Genomic DNA, 15682 nt, shown 5'->3' with positions numbered 1-15682 from the left:
TTTTATGGATGGTCTGATGATCAAAAAATAATTTATATATTTATTTGATATATTTTAAAAAAAATATCAATTTTTAAAAAAATAAAAATTTAAGCACCACAATAAAATATTTTGAAAATTTTAAACTCTCTACTTGTGAGGTGATTTATCACGATAAAGGTTGATTTTGCCATTTCAACTTATAATAAAGATTAAATAATATTGAATTCGTGACAAAAACATGTTCAAAGTAGGTGTTTTGGACAAAAATATTTTCAAAATAAGCATTTTGCCTCGGTTACCTATTCAGCTTCAAATGGTCCAATTGTTTGTTGTCACTTCAGCTCGAATTGCTCTAATCATTTTTTTTTTCACCTAAGCTAATGAGATAAAATAAGCCAAATTAACCAATCTATAAGTATTTCTGTCTAAAGCTATGAGTCTATCCTTAATTGATATTTGGTGTCAAATTGAGGGGGCAAAATGAACCTTCGGTCGAAAAATAAATAAAAAGACATCAACAATCACCGAGCTCTCTCTGTTTTGCTGGGTTTTTCCATTTGGCGCCGAAGCCACCAGTTTACAAAATCGAAAATTTTAGTTCACTTTAGTTTTCACATTCCCCTAATTTTTCTATCTCCTGAATTTCTAGGGTTCTTGAGTTCGCATTCGCCAATGTCCAGTTAATAAATGGAAGCGTCAAATTCACCAGTCATCAAGCCTATAAACAAAAGCGCGGTGAACAGAATCTGCGCCGGCCAAGTAATCCTAGACCTTTCATCAGCCGTGAAGGAGCTAGTCGAGAACAGCTTAGACGCAGGCGCTACCGGAATCGAAATCGCTTTGAAAGACTACGGCCAGGAATCCTTTCAAGTCATCGATAATGGATGCGGCATTTCTCCTAGTAATTTCAAGGTCCCTACAGTTTGCCTCACTTGTTTTATTTTGCCAGACTACGTCGTTTTATAAGTTTTAGTGATGCTATGGTTTAATTGGTTTTAATTTTTGCAGGTTCTTGCACTAAAGCATCACACGTCGAAATTATCTGATTTTCCTGATCTTCAATCACTGACTACATTTGGATTTAGAGGAGAAGCATTGAGTTCGCTTTGCGTGTTAGGCGAATTAACAGTCGAAACAAGAACTAAAAATGAGTCTGTAGCTACTCACTTGAGTTTTGATCGTTCTGGTTTATTAACAGCTGAAAAGAAAACCGCTCGTCAAATCGGTACCACGGTTACTGTTAAGAAATTGTTCTCTAATTTGCCTGTGCGTAGCAAAGAATTTAGCCGTAATATTCGCAAAGAATATGGCAAGCTGATCTCTCTATTAAATGTGAGTTTTTCACTTCACTAGTTCAATTTCTATAGCACTTAATGGACAAAACATTACATACATATCTTTCTATATGTGTAGGCTTATGCACTTATTGCTAAAGATGTTCGGTTAGTCTGTACTAATGCAACTGGTAGAAATGCAAAGACTGTTGTTCTTAAAACACAAGGAACTCATTCACTTAAGGATAATATCGTTACAGTCTTTGGCGTGAGCACCTTCAGTTGCTTGGAGCCTGTTAGTATATGTATATCAGAGGATTGTAAGGTTGACGGCTTTCTTTCTAAGCCTGGACAAGGTTGTGGCCGCAATTTGGGAGATAGGCAGTATTATTTTGTGAATGGTCGACCGGTGGATATGCCTAAAGTTAGTAAGCTTTTGAATGAGTTATATAGAGGTGCAAATTCTCGGCAATATCCTATTGCAATCATGAATTTTATAGTTCCGACTAGAGCATGCGATGTGAATGTAACTCCAGATAAAAGAAAAGTATTCTTTTCTGATGAGCACTCCTTATTGCTTGCTCTTAGGGAGGGTTTGCAGAAGATATACTCCCCAAGTAGTGCTTCTTATTCCATCAATAATGTTGAGGTAGATGTAAAGGCAGCCGGTAGCCCTCAGTTATATTCCCCTTGTGACAAATCTCATATGTTGGCAAAACAATCATCTGCAGTTAGGCATACTTATAACGAAACTCACCTGGAGGAGAATTCTTCAGAGGGTGGTGATGTTAAAATGGAATCTCATTCATCAGAGGCTACAGAAAATAGTGGTGAAGAAGACACAATGAAGGACTTCACTCTTAGAGTGCATGATATTAAAGAGGCTTATGGTTTTTGTAACAGTAGCAATAGGCAACTCGTTACTGACAATAAGATTCTAACAGATCAAAGTGCTCCTTGGCCTGCAAGAGGAGTCGAGAAAAACATTGCTGAGAGTAAATATCCTGATAGTTCTTTACGGTCTATTCAGTCAACTATGAACAAGTTTGTTACTGTAAGTAAAAGAAAGCATGAAGATATTAGTACAACAACTCTATCCGAAATTCCTATCCTGAGAAACCAAACTTTTCAAGAATCATTAAATAAAGGCAACTCTGAGATGAATGCTGCTGCTAAACGTTCTCCATTTAATGACTGTTCCGCTGATGATTTTACTAAGGTGAATGAGGTTGAGGCATTTAAGTGTACAAAAGCAGAAAAAATCTTAAATAAATTCCGGAATTCTCTTTCTTATAGAGGGAATGGCAATGACAGAAGCGACAAGGATGTATGTGGCCCTAAACCATTTAGAAATCATCTGGAGTTATTAATTTTATTGTTAATATCCTTCATCTGAAGTTTGACTACTTCGTGTACAGGAACTGCTGGGTGACAAAAAAGCAACTCCTCTGGTTGACTCCACAACAATTTCTTTGATGGAGGGTCTGGACAAGGGGTCTGAAAGTCTTATGGTTACAACTACTCTCTTAAACATCTTCCATTTAATGTTAGAGATTCAAGCACAATCACACAGAATATTATAGCCTAAATGTTTGTTTTTGAGTATAATATTTCATTTACAGGATTCAGCAGCTGCAGAAAAGCCATCATCTGTTGCTGTTGCTGCATCTATCACTTCCCCTAGCAAGGGCCTTGAGAATATGTCTGAGGATCTTATTGTTAAAACTCCTTCATTGCCTTCTAGTTTGCTTTTAGATGTTCCAAAGCCTTCTTCCCAAAAGATATGCTCCACCTTGCAGTTTAGTTTCCAAGAATTAAAGGCAAAAAGGCAGCAGAGACTGTCGAGATTACAGTTTAGCAATTACAAATCTGGAGGCATGAAGATGAAAAGGTTTAAAGAATAGAAACTTCATTTTGGAATTTGGAAGAACATTCGATTTTCTTTGGCTTTAACCAACTTATTTCTAATTGATGGTCTTAGGAGCTATGCTGCTGCAACTCTAGAGCTTTCTCAGCCAGACAATGAAGAGCGAAAAGCAAGGGCTCTGGCTGCAGCTACTACTGAGTTAGAAAGACTTTTCAGAAAGCAAGACTTTAGAAGAATGAAGGTTGTTAACATTCTTTGTGATTTAGCAACATTTAGGTTTTTATCATTATTATTGGTTCTTACTTCTGCTGACGACATGTTTACTTGATGAATTATTTGAATTTTTCCATTGAGTAGTCAAATGTTGTTCCCATAACTTTGAAATAAACTAAATTAGCTTATACATTTTAGCAAGGTTTTTGTTAACATTGATGGTTATTTCTAGCTGGGGGATTAAAATTGGGCTGAATGTTAATACTTCATCTGCATTCCCTCCGAACGTCAAAAAATTACAGTCACTGATGAACATTCCTATTGTTTTGTAGGTTATTGGCCAATTTAACCTTGGTTTCATTATTGGGAGAATAGATCATGATTTATTTATAGTGGATCAGGTAGTTCTTAATTTATGCTTCTAAACTAGCTGTTTATTCAAGAGGTCGTCCTCTTTGTTTAAAATTTTCCCTTGTGAATACATCATAGGTATGACCTTATTTTACAATTGTTTCTCTCTATGCAGCATGCTGCAGATGAGAAATACAATTTTGAGCGATTGTGTCAATCAACAGTTTTGAACCAACAGCCTTTGCTGCGGTGAGGGTTATTAGCTTCGATTTTTGCTAGTTTTTGTTACATATGATATTTTTTGCAGACTTAAAAATAACAACAACGAACAATTAGAAATCATCTGCATGTTAGGCTGAATGTATATTTGCTTGACATACTTTGTCTATGTTTCTGGGATTAAATCTCATGTAAAAGTTGGAATTGTGTTGAAACCTTTGACTTTTTTGCTTCTCCTTCTATTGTATTTTTAATTCTTCAACAATTTATATTTTCTTCTTCATCTAATTTGAAGAGCATATGCAAATAAGAGTCAATGATGTAGTCCATGTGAGGGGTTACTAGAAAACTGCTCAAGTCAAATTTGCGTTTCCACATTTTCTTCTTTTTCAATAGAAAAATTGCTGGTTTGTGTTGTATCTTTCTTTCTGTGTTAACTTATTGGTTATGCTGGACTTACATGTACATTATGGTACCCTCTCTATTTTCTATGCTAACCACTTTCCTATGTCTGCATGGGTTTTCCAGGACACATAACTTCTTAGCAAATAAACTGATTATGATTTGAAATACTAGGGTCAATATTTCAAAGGAATATGTTAAACACTTTGTTTACCCTTCATGTTGGGAATTTCCCTCGAGTCTCTAGCTAGATGAAGAAGATCTATTTTCTGTGTCTATGTTGATTGGTCATACATCTGCCATAAAAAAACTCAAATTACATTTGGAAGATCAAGATCCATTTAGGAATAGAGGAACTGGTTAAACCTTAATCAGTTGTTGCGTGGTATTGTTCTTCTGTCTTCACAAATTGTCTTTGAATGATTGCATGGTGAGGGGTTTTAAGTTAAGGATAGCACAATGTCTATATCATATATATCTCTTTGATGCAATTTTTAATTATATATTTTGGCATATGCCACTGTGCCAGAATCTCTTTATAACTCAGCATCAATTCTGATCTTCAAAAGTTATACGTAGATCATTAAGGTTGGAGTTATCTCCAGAGGAGGAAGTAGTTGCTTCAATGAACATGGACGTAATAAGGTAAAATACGGTTCATGTTTATCAGCTTTCTGCTTCATTTGTGTTCTTAAGAAGTCATTTTCAGAATTGAACTTTGGTACTATTGATAGTTAACATGCACTCTGGTCTACCAAATTCTCAGGAAAAATGGATTTGCTTTGGAAGAGGATCCAGACGCACCACCTGGCCACCGATTTAAATTGAAAGCGGTTCCTTTTAGTAAGAATATAACATTTGGAATTGAAGGTAACCTTGTTTTGTCTATCCTATTATTTTCTTTTAAAAAACCAAGATAATCCTGTATTAAAGGGAAAAAAAACCATTGCTGTGCAGAAAAGAGTAAATTTGAAACTTGTTCACATGTACATTGTTAAGCCAAAACTGGGACTCATCTTGTACTTTTGCTGAACTGGATTTGTTTTCCTAATAGTTATATGTTCCCTATTTAATGAGAAAAAACTAATTACTGGTATTTAATGGAAACAGATGTGAAGGACCTTATTTCTACTCTTGCTGACAGTCAAGGGGACTGCTCGATAATTGGTAGCTACAGAATGGACACTTGTGATTCTGTGTGCCCATCAAGAGTTCGGGCAATGCTGGCGTCGCGAGCTTGCAGATCATCTATTATGATTGGAGATCCATTGGGAAGGAATGAAATGCAGAAGGTATTGTAATTCCTTCAAGAAACAACTAGCTCTAATTATTGTTTGCTTTCAAAACAAAAAATGTGAATTCTTTGTTGCGAATTTCTTCCTCAGATACTAGAGCATCTGGCTGACTTGAACTCACCGTGGAATTGTCCTCATGGAAGACCGACGATGCGGCATTTGGTCGACATAACTTCCATTTATAAAAGAGGAGATGATTACGATTTGAGCTTGTGAGTGACCTTGACACCTCAGTGCCTAACTTATTGTAAATGATGTAACGAAGCTGGAACTGAGAGAGTTGTAACTGGCAAGGCAACAGCTATTTTGTGTCCCAATTCTTTCATATAACAAACAAATTCTAGATCCCTTGAAAATCAATAGTTTACTAAAGTGTGCATCCGGCTATGCAAAATGTACTTAAGAAGTAAATTAATATTTTGTTAAAAAAAGGTCTAATGATTATTTAAATCCAAACCTTTTTCTGTTCAATATCAATCACTGTAACTTTTTTTGATCTTTACAATTATAATTCAATCTTTAAATTTGTTGCAATTATGTCCCAATCTTGGTTTGAATTTAAAATTAACTGATTAAAAAAACCAAAATGAAGGGATTGTTTTACAAAGAACAGTACAATTTAAAAGAATAAATAAATTGACAGGTCAATTTTTGTTAACTGTAATTAAAAAACAAAAATTCCCATGGTACAAATTACAAATGATTTGAAATAAGAACACCGGTAAAATCATACTAATTCTTTATAAAGGTGTAGCAACCCAGCCAATGAGAGCGTGCCTCGTCTATAAATAAAAAATCCTTAAAAATAAAATAATTAATAATGAACTGAAGTAGACTGTAGAGGGACTCTTTAAAATCCCGCTCGAATCAATCGACCCAGATCAAAACAAAACCTCGATCTTACTCGCTACAATTTTAAAATCTCAATCTCTCCTAGGGTTTAAGGTTTTTACTTTCTTCAAGCAATTTAATACTCGCTCTTCTTTTGATAAATTTCTTTGGGGTTTTAATTTCTATTGTTGCGACCCGAATCGTCTCTAGCTTGTTAATTCTCTCGATCCAATGCCTTTTATCTGTATTTACTTTTGTTTTTGTTTATTGTGGTGTGTTAACTATGTGCGTTTCTTTGTGTTTTGTCTCAGGTTAAGGTTTACTTGAACTAAGTTCGCTCTCTGTGCCCTAATAATCATGGTAACTTTTCTCTCTGCGTAAATTAATTAGGTTTTTTCTTGGTTTAATTTTTTTTTTTAATGGGATTAATTGTGTTCGATTGCAGCTTCCTCTTTCTCTACTTAAGACTGCACAAGGCCACCCCATGGTGAGGGATCCATTCTTTTACTTTTTTTTTAATTATGTAGTATAGAAATTAGGCGTGGCTTTTGGGGTTAGGGTTTTGGACTTTGTTTTACCATTTTGTTTTTTTGTTGATGGATGCAGCTTGTAATTCACGGGTGATTCTATATGTTGTAACAGTTGGTGGAGTTGAAAAATGGGGAGACTTACAATGGACATTTGGTTAATTGTGATACTTGGATGAACATTCATCTTCGTGAAGTTATCTGTACCTCTAAGGTATTCTCTTTTTCCTTCTTAATTTGTGACTTTTCATCTCTCAAAAGAAATAAGGATTTTCTCTTGTTTGGACTGTCATTGTGTTTGGTTGGGATCTTAATGTAGGATGGAGATAGATTTTGGAGAATGCCTGAATGCTATATTCGTGGGAACACTATTAAGTATCTCCGAGTTCCAGATGAGGTAATTGCTGTTTGCCCATTCAGTTGTCAGCTTCTTTGTAACGTTGCTGCATTAATTGTGATGATTCACTCAGTTTGTGCAGATGTGATGTGACGGTTTCTTTTGTTATGTTTAGATTTAGGAGCTTGGTTTGCATTTCTAGTACTGTAAAACGATTCTTTAGTCTAGGAGTTAGTAATTTTATTGGTTTTAGTTCTAGTATCCGCTTTTCAACTCAGCACATCAGAAGTGGAAAAAACAAGAAAAAATCAAATTTGCTGTATGCATGATTTCACCAAGATTCCATTTCATACGTCTTTGAATCAACAATGATACTTTCAGTGCCTGTAGAAGTAGTTCAGGTGGTGTTTATACAGTCTTGATTTTCTTAAATTTGGAAAAGAATTAACAATTTATTACTAGCTCTTGACTTGCAGATAATTTGTGTGTTTGTTCATGATTAAGTAGCTTGTTTTCTCATACTATGCTATAACTTCCATTTTTCAGGTGATTGATAAAGTTCAGGAAGACACCAAGACTCGTTCAGGTATATTTTATGGTTTTACTTTATTCTATTGATATTGGAGATGATTTGTTGTAACATTGTTAGTTGCCTGAATTGCACCTAGTATGATTCTGAGTAATTTAGAACTTTTGGTTCTGGTACCTCTGTCTACTTGTTTACAGTGGCGGAGCCACTTGAGAGATAAGAGGGGCATTTGCCCCTCTTATTTTTTAAAAAGTACAAAATTTTCAAGCAATTTTTTTTAAGTATGTTATACTACCTTGAAAAATAGCACATGTTGACCCCCTTATTTTAAATAATTTTCAATTTTTATATATTGTATGTAAAAATTTAAAATTTTGCCCCCCATAATTTTTAATCCTGGCTACGCCACTGCTTGTTTATATGCTGATTAGAGGTGCTGTTTTTTTTCTCAGTTATTTGTATCTAGATCTCCACTCTGGTTTCTTACCATTTGGTGGTTACATTTTGTTGAGGCAAAGTATTGCAGTCTTGCTAATAACTTTATTGATTAATTCTTTTCAGATCGGAAGCCACCTGGTGTTGGCCGCGGAAGAGGGAGAGGTAGAGAAGATGGTGGAAGGCCGGTGAAAGGAATTGGGCGTGGCCTGGATGATGGAAGTGCAAAGGGTGCCGGTGGACGTGGGCGAGGCGGTCCAGGTGGAAAGCCAAGTGGAAACAGAGGTATATGTTGTCAACAGAAATGGATTACTTCTTTGGTTGAATTATATGCATAGTGAGTTTATGTCCTCATAAAAGTACATTTGCTTTGTTCGCAGGTGGTGGTCGAGGCAGGGGCTAAATGCAACATATAGTATCCCATTAGTTTGGGCCTGTTTGCTAGTTTTTGAGGCATTATGCGCCCAACTTTTACGTGAAATGTTATTTTTCTCAGATTACATCCTTGGTTTGTTGTGCAAATGGAGGTAATTTTAGAAAGTTAGTAATTATCTGGATTCTTCTCTTGTATTGGGGTTGTTCTTTTGTGAAGTTACTGTAATTTGCCTCTGGCTGACCCACTTTAATATTAAGTTTGTTTACAATTTGAGCCAAGAGTTGCTCATTTTGTCAGATCTTTTTTTTCTCGGTTGAATGAATTTTCCAACTCTAAATTGTGATAGGCATTCTTCAGTTATGTCTTTACTCAAATGAGTGATGATTATTATGTGCTTCTCTTCTTCATTTATTTATTTTTAGGGGCTGTTTAAAAAAAATCCTACAGTTCATAAGAGTAGCGATTTAAGCATCACTTTTAAACTTGCTAAATAATAGTATATTCTTAGTAAATTTAGTAATTTTAGTCCTAAAATCATTCTCCTAAATGAATACATTTGTGATATACTCAATTTTTCATGTATTTTCATATAAATATATATATATATTATGTTAATCAATAAAATTAGGAGTGAGTATTGAGTTTAGTAAATTTGAAAAATTACGTCATTTTAGTTAGGGTCACTGTTCCAATTATTACATGGCGAATCATTTATTTCTTGGTGTTACATATGCATTCAAAAGCTGAAAAATGATTGCATTATTTACCAAATTTTAAAAATGAACTTTAAATCACTATTTTTGAAAAGGCTAATAGGCTGAAAAAACCCTGACCTTTATTTTAATTTTCAATTCCACCCCGACGTAGCAATTTTTTCAATTATACCCTATTTTGCATTTTTAGTTTTCGATTGCAACCTGAATTAAAAATATTAAATGAATTTATTATTATAAGGACTAAAATATATAAAATAAATATATTTAAGGATTACTTCATATTTTTTTACATTTGGCTAAATTCAAACAAGTGCTTAAACTTAAATAAAATTCAAATACATCCTAAAATAAAAATATTTTTTTTTTAATTTTTTTTAGTTGCCAGAGGAGGACTCCTCCGGCAGCCTGCTCCTCAACGGAGGAGCAACTCTGCTCCTCCGTTGAGGGCTGCCGGAGGAGGAGCAGCCTCCTCTGGAAATTTATTTTTTTAATTAGTTTAAATTTAATTTTTTTTATTTTATAGAGATGGTTTTTTTGGTATAATTTATAACATTAAAGAACTTTTAAATTTTTTAATAAAAATGAAGAACCTATTTTAAATATTAACCAAATGATAACGAGAAGGCGGGACAAGACGCTCTACTTGAAAGGCGATGTCTTAGTCGAAGAGTCTTTATCCGAACTTTGGTGAGAGGCAAGCAAAAATTGATTGTATAAAGGCGGTCATTTTTCCTTCCGGAAAGAATGAAATGCATAGGGGACCATCCTTTTGTTGAGTTCAATTTGATGTATCAGGGTGCAATTGAAAACCAAAAATCCAAAATATGGTATAATTGAAAAATTGTTACATCGAGGTGGAATTGAAATCTAAAATAAAGGTCGGGGTTTTTTCAGTCCATTAGCCTTTTGAAAAACAATGAAATTTTGTTTGGCGAATAGCCTTTTAAATTACTGCCTTGGCGTAAATAAGAGACTGAATTTGAAATGAATAATCAACAAAAGAAAATTTGAAAAATGGTTCTTAAACAATATTTGGACAAGTGTGTTAAAGGAAAAATCCAGCTACAAAGGAGCAAAAAGGCTTCTCCGAAGAAGTGCTTTAACATTATATCAATGATTTTATCACTTGTACGCATAAAAAGTATTATGCTCGGTTAAGAACTCGACAAACCTAATTTTAACAGCCGGAACAGTAACCCTAAAAATTGCTCCTATCATGATTCCCAATCCAGTGGTCATAATAGAAACAAACACCCATATAATTCTCACCTCAAACCAATCCGCCCACTCGACTTCTTTTGGCATAATTAATTTGATACACATCCTTACAAAACTATGAGAAGATATTGTTAATTTAATATGGATGATGCCTACTTTTCTTGCGACTGTTGGGGGATCTCATAACAAATGCACTTGAAATCCAAGAGCGATTTATCTCTGCGGAACTATCGGACAACCAACAGCACAGCCGGCCATCTTCACCACCTGTCCATCCAAAAATTCCTTGGCCCTGAGGAGATCCGCCCTTCACATTCGACATTGGCAATATACTCCTGACAACACCTGAATGCCCACCACCAAGAATTGCTCCGGGAGAGCCAATTCCCCCAGCTCCGCTGTAATTTACCGGGAAATAACCTAAAGCACCACCACTAGTGCCACCAATAACCCATAAGCTTTCCCCTTCACCAGGGTAATGGCAGTCAACGAAATAATCAACCTGCCAAGTGAGTGAATACTGTTAGCGTCAGAATTCGTGTATTTTAATATGTTATGAAAAATGTGTGCGGGTCATTCAAAAACACACTTCGAATTCACACAACGAGCCTTTTTGTTCTAATTAATTCAAGTACTAAGTTCAAAGAACATGACAAAAGAAGAAAAGAAATTAATCAGAAGAAACGCACCTGATCTAATGCCCAATTGTCAGATGCCATCGACCGAGCTTCTTGTAAATTTGCTTCATTTTTTGCATCTTTCCAGTCCCAAATACTGAAATTTTGTATATAAAATATAAAATGTAATAAAAATAAACAAGTTAGCGGCAGAGTTTGTGCAAGTGCCACATTTGCATTGCAATGAGATGATGCAAGCATGTCTAAATTGTGGTGTGCCTCATCATTTATACTAGATAGCAGAATAGAGCTCATCTGGCATTTTTCATAAGAGCCAGAAAGATGTTAGCCATTACCTTAAGCTTTCAACATGTGTCAAACACCAGAGCTTCTGATAGTTCTCTCCAAAAAATCCCACCTTCCCAATTGAAGTTCCCACATTAATCACCTACAAGAGTAACTGAACTTGTTAAATTTAAGGTGACATAATTTGCATATGGTAAGACAACATAGTTTTTTTTTTGCCAAGACAGCATGCAGCAAGAAAATAAATGAAGTTATTATGAATCTGACAGTACATAAATATGACAATTGTCTCTGGAAAGTAAACAACGAGATAAACTAAAGTGCTGAAAGAAAATATTTGCAAACCAACTAGTAGAAAGGGAAAGAACTGAAGACAACCACTTGAGCCAAGTACATATATCAGTGTTCTATCAACATACAACTTAAACAATTTAATGCAAAATGGAACTTTCAACTACGGATGATTTAAGTAACCACAACCTAACATCAATTGTACTGATCACAACCCTATCATCCTCTCCAATTCCATGATTTATTATACTAAAGTTTCATAACTGACAAGGAGAGAATTCGACGGCAAAACATTTGGTAGTTTGCTTAAATTGCTTTGAATCTCACAAATAAGATCTGATGCATGCTTGAAGTTCAAAAAAAAGGAAGGAAAGGGGCGGTTTATGAAACAAATCTGTATTATCTACTACTGAATAGTGAATACTATTATCTCCCTCGTATTATGCACGTTTTGATGGAAGCACGCAAGAGCTAACTTTAAGAACATGCCCTTATGATAACTAGTGTCTAACTGGTTGTTCACTATCGTAGATAAAGCACCTCATTTAAATATTGCGAGGTTATCTCCTTATATTTATGGAGAATAGTAGTAATGAAAATAATACTTGTAATAGAACACCTGCACTTACAGATTCCAGATGATCATCATCATTGATATCCCCATTAGTATCAAATATGCACATGAGACCGTCTACAGAAGCAGAAAGAAGCTTGTTTCCATGCCCAGGGATAAAATGAACCTAGACAAGAACTGGAATAAAACAGTAAGACCATCTTACATGGACAATAATTCGCATACAGGAATCAAAGATCACCACCTAACATTACAAGGCATCTCAAAATGCACAGCAAATTCAACAAATCTTTAGGGGAAAGCTCGTAACAATAAGCAATTGAATAACAGAATATGCAGAATTGCACAGGCACAACTGCAACAGGTTTAATCTAGCTTCATCCTGCATATAGTGCAATATCAATGGCAAATAGTAGCCATATGGTGCCTACACAGCTACAGATGAGCTATGCGGAATAGCTACATAGTTTCGATACAGAACCAGCTAGAAGTCATAAATTACTACATTATGTTACAATACAAAGTATGATCACACAAATCAGAGAATAGAATTGAACAACAAACAACCTGAGTAACATCTTCGGTGTGTGATTCCTCCAGACATGCGACTTGTTTCTTGTTCCTCCAATCCCAGAAAAGTATCTGAGATTTTGAACCAGCAGCAAGCAGATGATCAGCAGAACCACCAACAGAGAAGCTAAATATCTCTTGAGAAGAACCGGCGTAAATACACGAAACCTAATACAAAATCACAGCAGTAATAATAAATTAAACGATCAGAAAATAACAACAGTAATTTAAATTGAGAGAGAACGAAAGGCGGTACCTGACGGAAGGTTCTAGTGTCCCAAGCTCTAACAGTACCGTCAGAAGAGCAGGAATGGAGCACGTGCGGAGAAGACAATGAAGCGGAGAAAGAAATTTGGTTGATAGAATCGGAATGACCTTTGCATTCGCCTTGGAACTGACCGGTGGTCGGAGAGTAGAGTTTAACGGCGTTGTTGGATAGCGAAACCGCCATAGAAGACCAGTCATCCCTTTCATTTAGATTATCAAAAACTAATCAATTAAATGAAAGGAATTAACTCCTAAAATTGAAAGCTGCAAGAAATATATAAGAAAATATTTTACTTAGCGGCGATTTGGAAAACGTAGTCGTCGCCGAAGTTGGTTTGAACGGAGTTTTTAAGTCCGAAACGTTTGGCGGAAGTTGGATTGGGATGCTCCACTTCCATGTCCATCCCTGTCGTCTCCTCCATTACTTCAGTTTGGTGTTGGCTTGACTGGAAAGCAGAGACAGAGGAGGAAGATGACGTACTTTGGGAGGTTTTAGGGTTTTACGATCCTCTGCGGTCAAACTCACACAACTAATCAATACATCCATCTACAGTATTATACTATTATTATAAGATGAATATCGTATAACGAAAAAAGTATAATTTCAAATAAACTAATGTGTATTGTTTATTTTATAATGAATGAAGTAAATCGTGAATTTGATTCCTTCAAATCGAAATGAATTTGAGGGAATATTAGTAATGATATTCAACTGGTTTATATTGTTCAGGAAATATGTGTGAGTTTTTAAATTTGCATGATAGTAGTCGTAATATTTTTATTCAGTTTATAAATTATATGCTAGTTAGATACTGTCTAAACCGTACGAAATTTAATAATTTGAATATTTCAATCTTTTTTGGCAAAATTCATACAGAAAGCCCTCTACCGATTTCGTTCGAGAGGCCTTTATCTCAAAATTTGTCATGTTCGAGTCTTTGTACTTGGTAAAATTCCGATTATAACGCCCTTACGAGGATGAAAAATGACAAGTAAGTATAATTCACTTGCGTTATGTGAGGGTGTGAAATTAAAAATTATTGTAATTTTATAACTTTTAATCTCTATAAAAATATATAAAATACTTATGAATTAAAGGACCTCTCTGGAATTTTTTCCACCACCACAGGATCACTTTTTCTCTCCTCCTCCTTCCGCAAACCACCTTCACTACCATTTGATAAAACATACCCCTAGTCAGAAATTCTACACTACTTGAATACCCATACATTATATATTAAAAGATGAAAGATCCTTTAAATGCATTAGATCATTTTTTTTTTGTTCAGTGACGAGAAGATGCAAATCAATTTATACAAAATCGAGATTACATTTTAAAACAAGCAACTTCTTCTTTTCTTGCCTTTCATTTTTTTCAGCTTCAATCTTCGCTTGAACACTAGAATGAAACCCAAGATATGGCTCGTAACGGAAGAACTCCAACATAGAATTCTAAGCTACCAAATCTTTCACAAGCATTACACCGAACACCTTATAAGCATCAGCTATGATGAAGATTTCCGTACATATTAACCATAGTAGTTTGGACAAACACCTAATTAATATAACCCAATTGGAAGCGAATAAATCCTTCAAGCATTTGAGTAAAACTGCAAATGAATTATTATCCAATTTGTCCTGAAACGCAGAATTTCATTTCAATTATGTCCAACTACGTGATTTTACTTATGTGACACTAATGTGTAACATGCCACATCAGCGAAACCGTGTAGTTAGACATAATTGAAACAAAATTCTACGTTTCAGAACAAATTGAAAGTTTTAGACTTTTTTGAAACTTTCATAAAAGATTTAACCTTTTTTAGTCATTTGGCAATTTTTCTTCCGTGGTTCTTGGTATAGTGATTAGAATTGCTAGAGGTGAGATTATGGTTTATGCGGCTGTACTGTTTCAGGCAATTGGAGATGTGGAGCAAGGCGAGGCCCCTGTAGTGTTGTATGGGTTGCGTTTAGCAAAAGATTATTCTTTCAAGCTACTAGTTGTGGAATCTAGCACAGTGATACAGAAGTTTAATCAGAACACTAGGGATCCAGAAGTTGAAATCAGAACACTAAGGATCAATCTCACCTTTGGCTCATCTATAAAGATACCCTATTGCTATCCTGTTATTTTAATTGTGTTAGCTTTTTTTTTATAGAAAAAAATTTAATATGGCAGCTTATATGCTTTCCAAATGGGCATTGAGCTTATTGGAATCTAGAATGATCATGGAAGATGTCCCAGGTCATATAATGCCCCATATTATTGAGGATTCTACCTCTCATCTGCTGTTATAAATTGCATATTGATGATAAAAAAAAAATTGCAAGTTGTCGACTTTAAAGGACAACCTGGCCAACAGACAGCCATGGCAACTTTAACTGCATCTCGCCCACCAAAACAAAGAATTCAAGAGATTGATCATACAAGAGACGGGGGAGGGGGGGGGCTTTGTAATTATTATGTACCTAACTTTAACAGCAA

At 35.1% G+C, this 15682-nt stretch overlaps 3 protein-coding genes across 5 annotated transcripts; 2 read left to right on the top strand and 1 right to left on the bottom strand.

Annotated features, from left to right (window-relative positions):
- Positions 1-429: 429 nt before the first annotated feature.
- On the top strand, positions 430-6059 carry LOC126688375 (DNA mismatch repair protein PMS1). Of its 2 annotated transcripts, XM_050383041.2 has the most exons (12): positions 434-894; positions 991-1314; positions 1396-2583; positions 2675-2767; positions 2879-3147; positions 3238-3364; positions 3669-3737; positions 3863-3936; positions 4888-4953; positions 5075-5178; positions 5419-5600; positions 5694-6059. In XM_050383041.2, the coding sequence occupies exons 1-12, from the start codon at positions 670-672 to the stop codon at positions 5817-5819; spliced, it is 2847 nt and encodes a 948-aa protein (XP_050238998.1). In that variant the 5' UTR covers positions 434-669; the 3' UTR covers positions 5820-6059. The 2 variants fall into 2 exon arrangements, with proteins under 2 accessions (XP_050238999.1, XP_050238998.1); XM_050383042.2 differs by lacking the exons at positions 5075-5178; positions 5419-5600; positions 5694-6059 and having other exon boundaries at positions 430-894; positions 4838-4928.
- A 350-nt stretch (positions 6060-6409) lies between these two features.
- On the top strand, positions 6410-8934 carry LOC126685675 (sm-like protein LSM4). Of its 2 annotated transcripts, none has more exons than XM_050379593.1 (8): positions 6410-6548; positions 6746-6794; positions 6880-6921; positions 7077-7175; positions 7281-7358; positions 7845-7884; positions 8389-8547; positions 8643-8934. In XM_050379593.1, the coding sequence occupies exons 2-8, from the start codon at positions 6792-6794 to the stop codon at positions 8663-8665; spliced, it is 444 nt and encodes a 147-aa protein (XP_050235550.1). In that variant the 5' UTR covers positions 6410-6548; positions 6746-6791; the 3' UTR covers positions 8666-8934. The 2 variants fall into 2 exon arrangements, with proteins under 2 accessions (XP_050235550.1, XP_050235551.1); XM_050379594.2 differs by lacking the exon at positions 6410-6548 and adding an exon at positions 6598-6647.
- Positions 8935-10420: 1486 nt separating this feature from the next.
- LOC126653794 (WD repeat-containing protein GTS1) lies at positions 10421-13732 on the bottom strand. The gene is made up of 7 exons (XM_050347732.2): positions 13492-13732; positions 13187-13397; positions 12928-13098; positions 12416-12526; positions 11546-11637; positions 11262-11346; positions 10421-11074 (listed from the first exon to the last, which is right to left on the bottom strand). The coding sequence occupies exons 1-7, from the start codon at positions 13617-13619 to the stop codon at positions 10709-10711; spliced, it is 1164 nt and encodes a 387-aa protein (XP_050203689.1). The 5' UTR covers positions 13620-13732; the 3' UTR covers positions 10421-10708.
- Between the last annotated feature and the right edge of the window lie 1950 nt (positions 13733-15682).

Source organism: Mercurialis annua, linkage group LG6, assembly GCF_937616625.2.
Source record: "Mercurialis annua linkage group LG6, ddMerAnnu1.2, whole genome shotgun sequence".
Taxonomy (NCBI): domain Eukaryota; kingdom Viridiplantae; phylum Streptophyta; class Magnoliopsida; order Malpighiales; family Euphorbiaceae; genus Mercurialis; species Mercurialis annua.
This window is presented reverse-complemented; position numbering and strand designations above follow the sequence as displayed.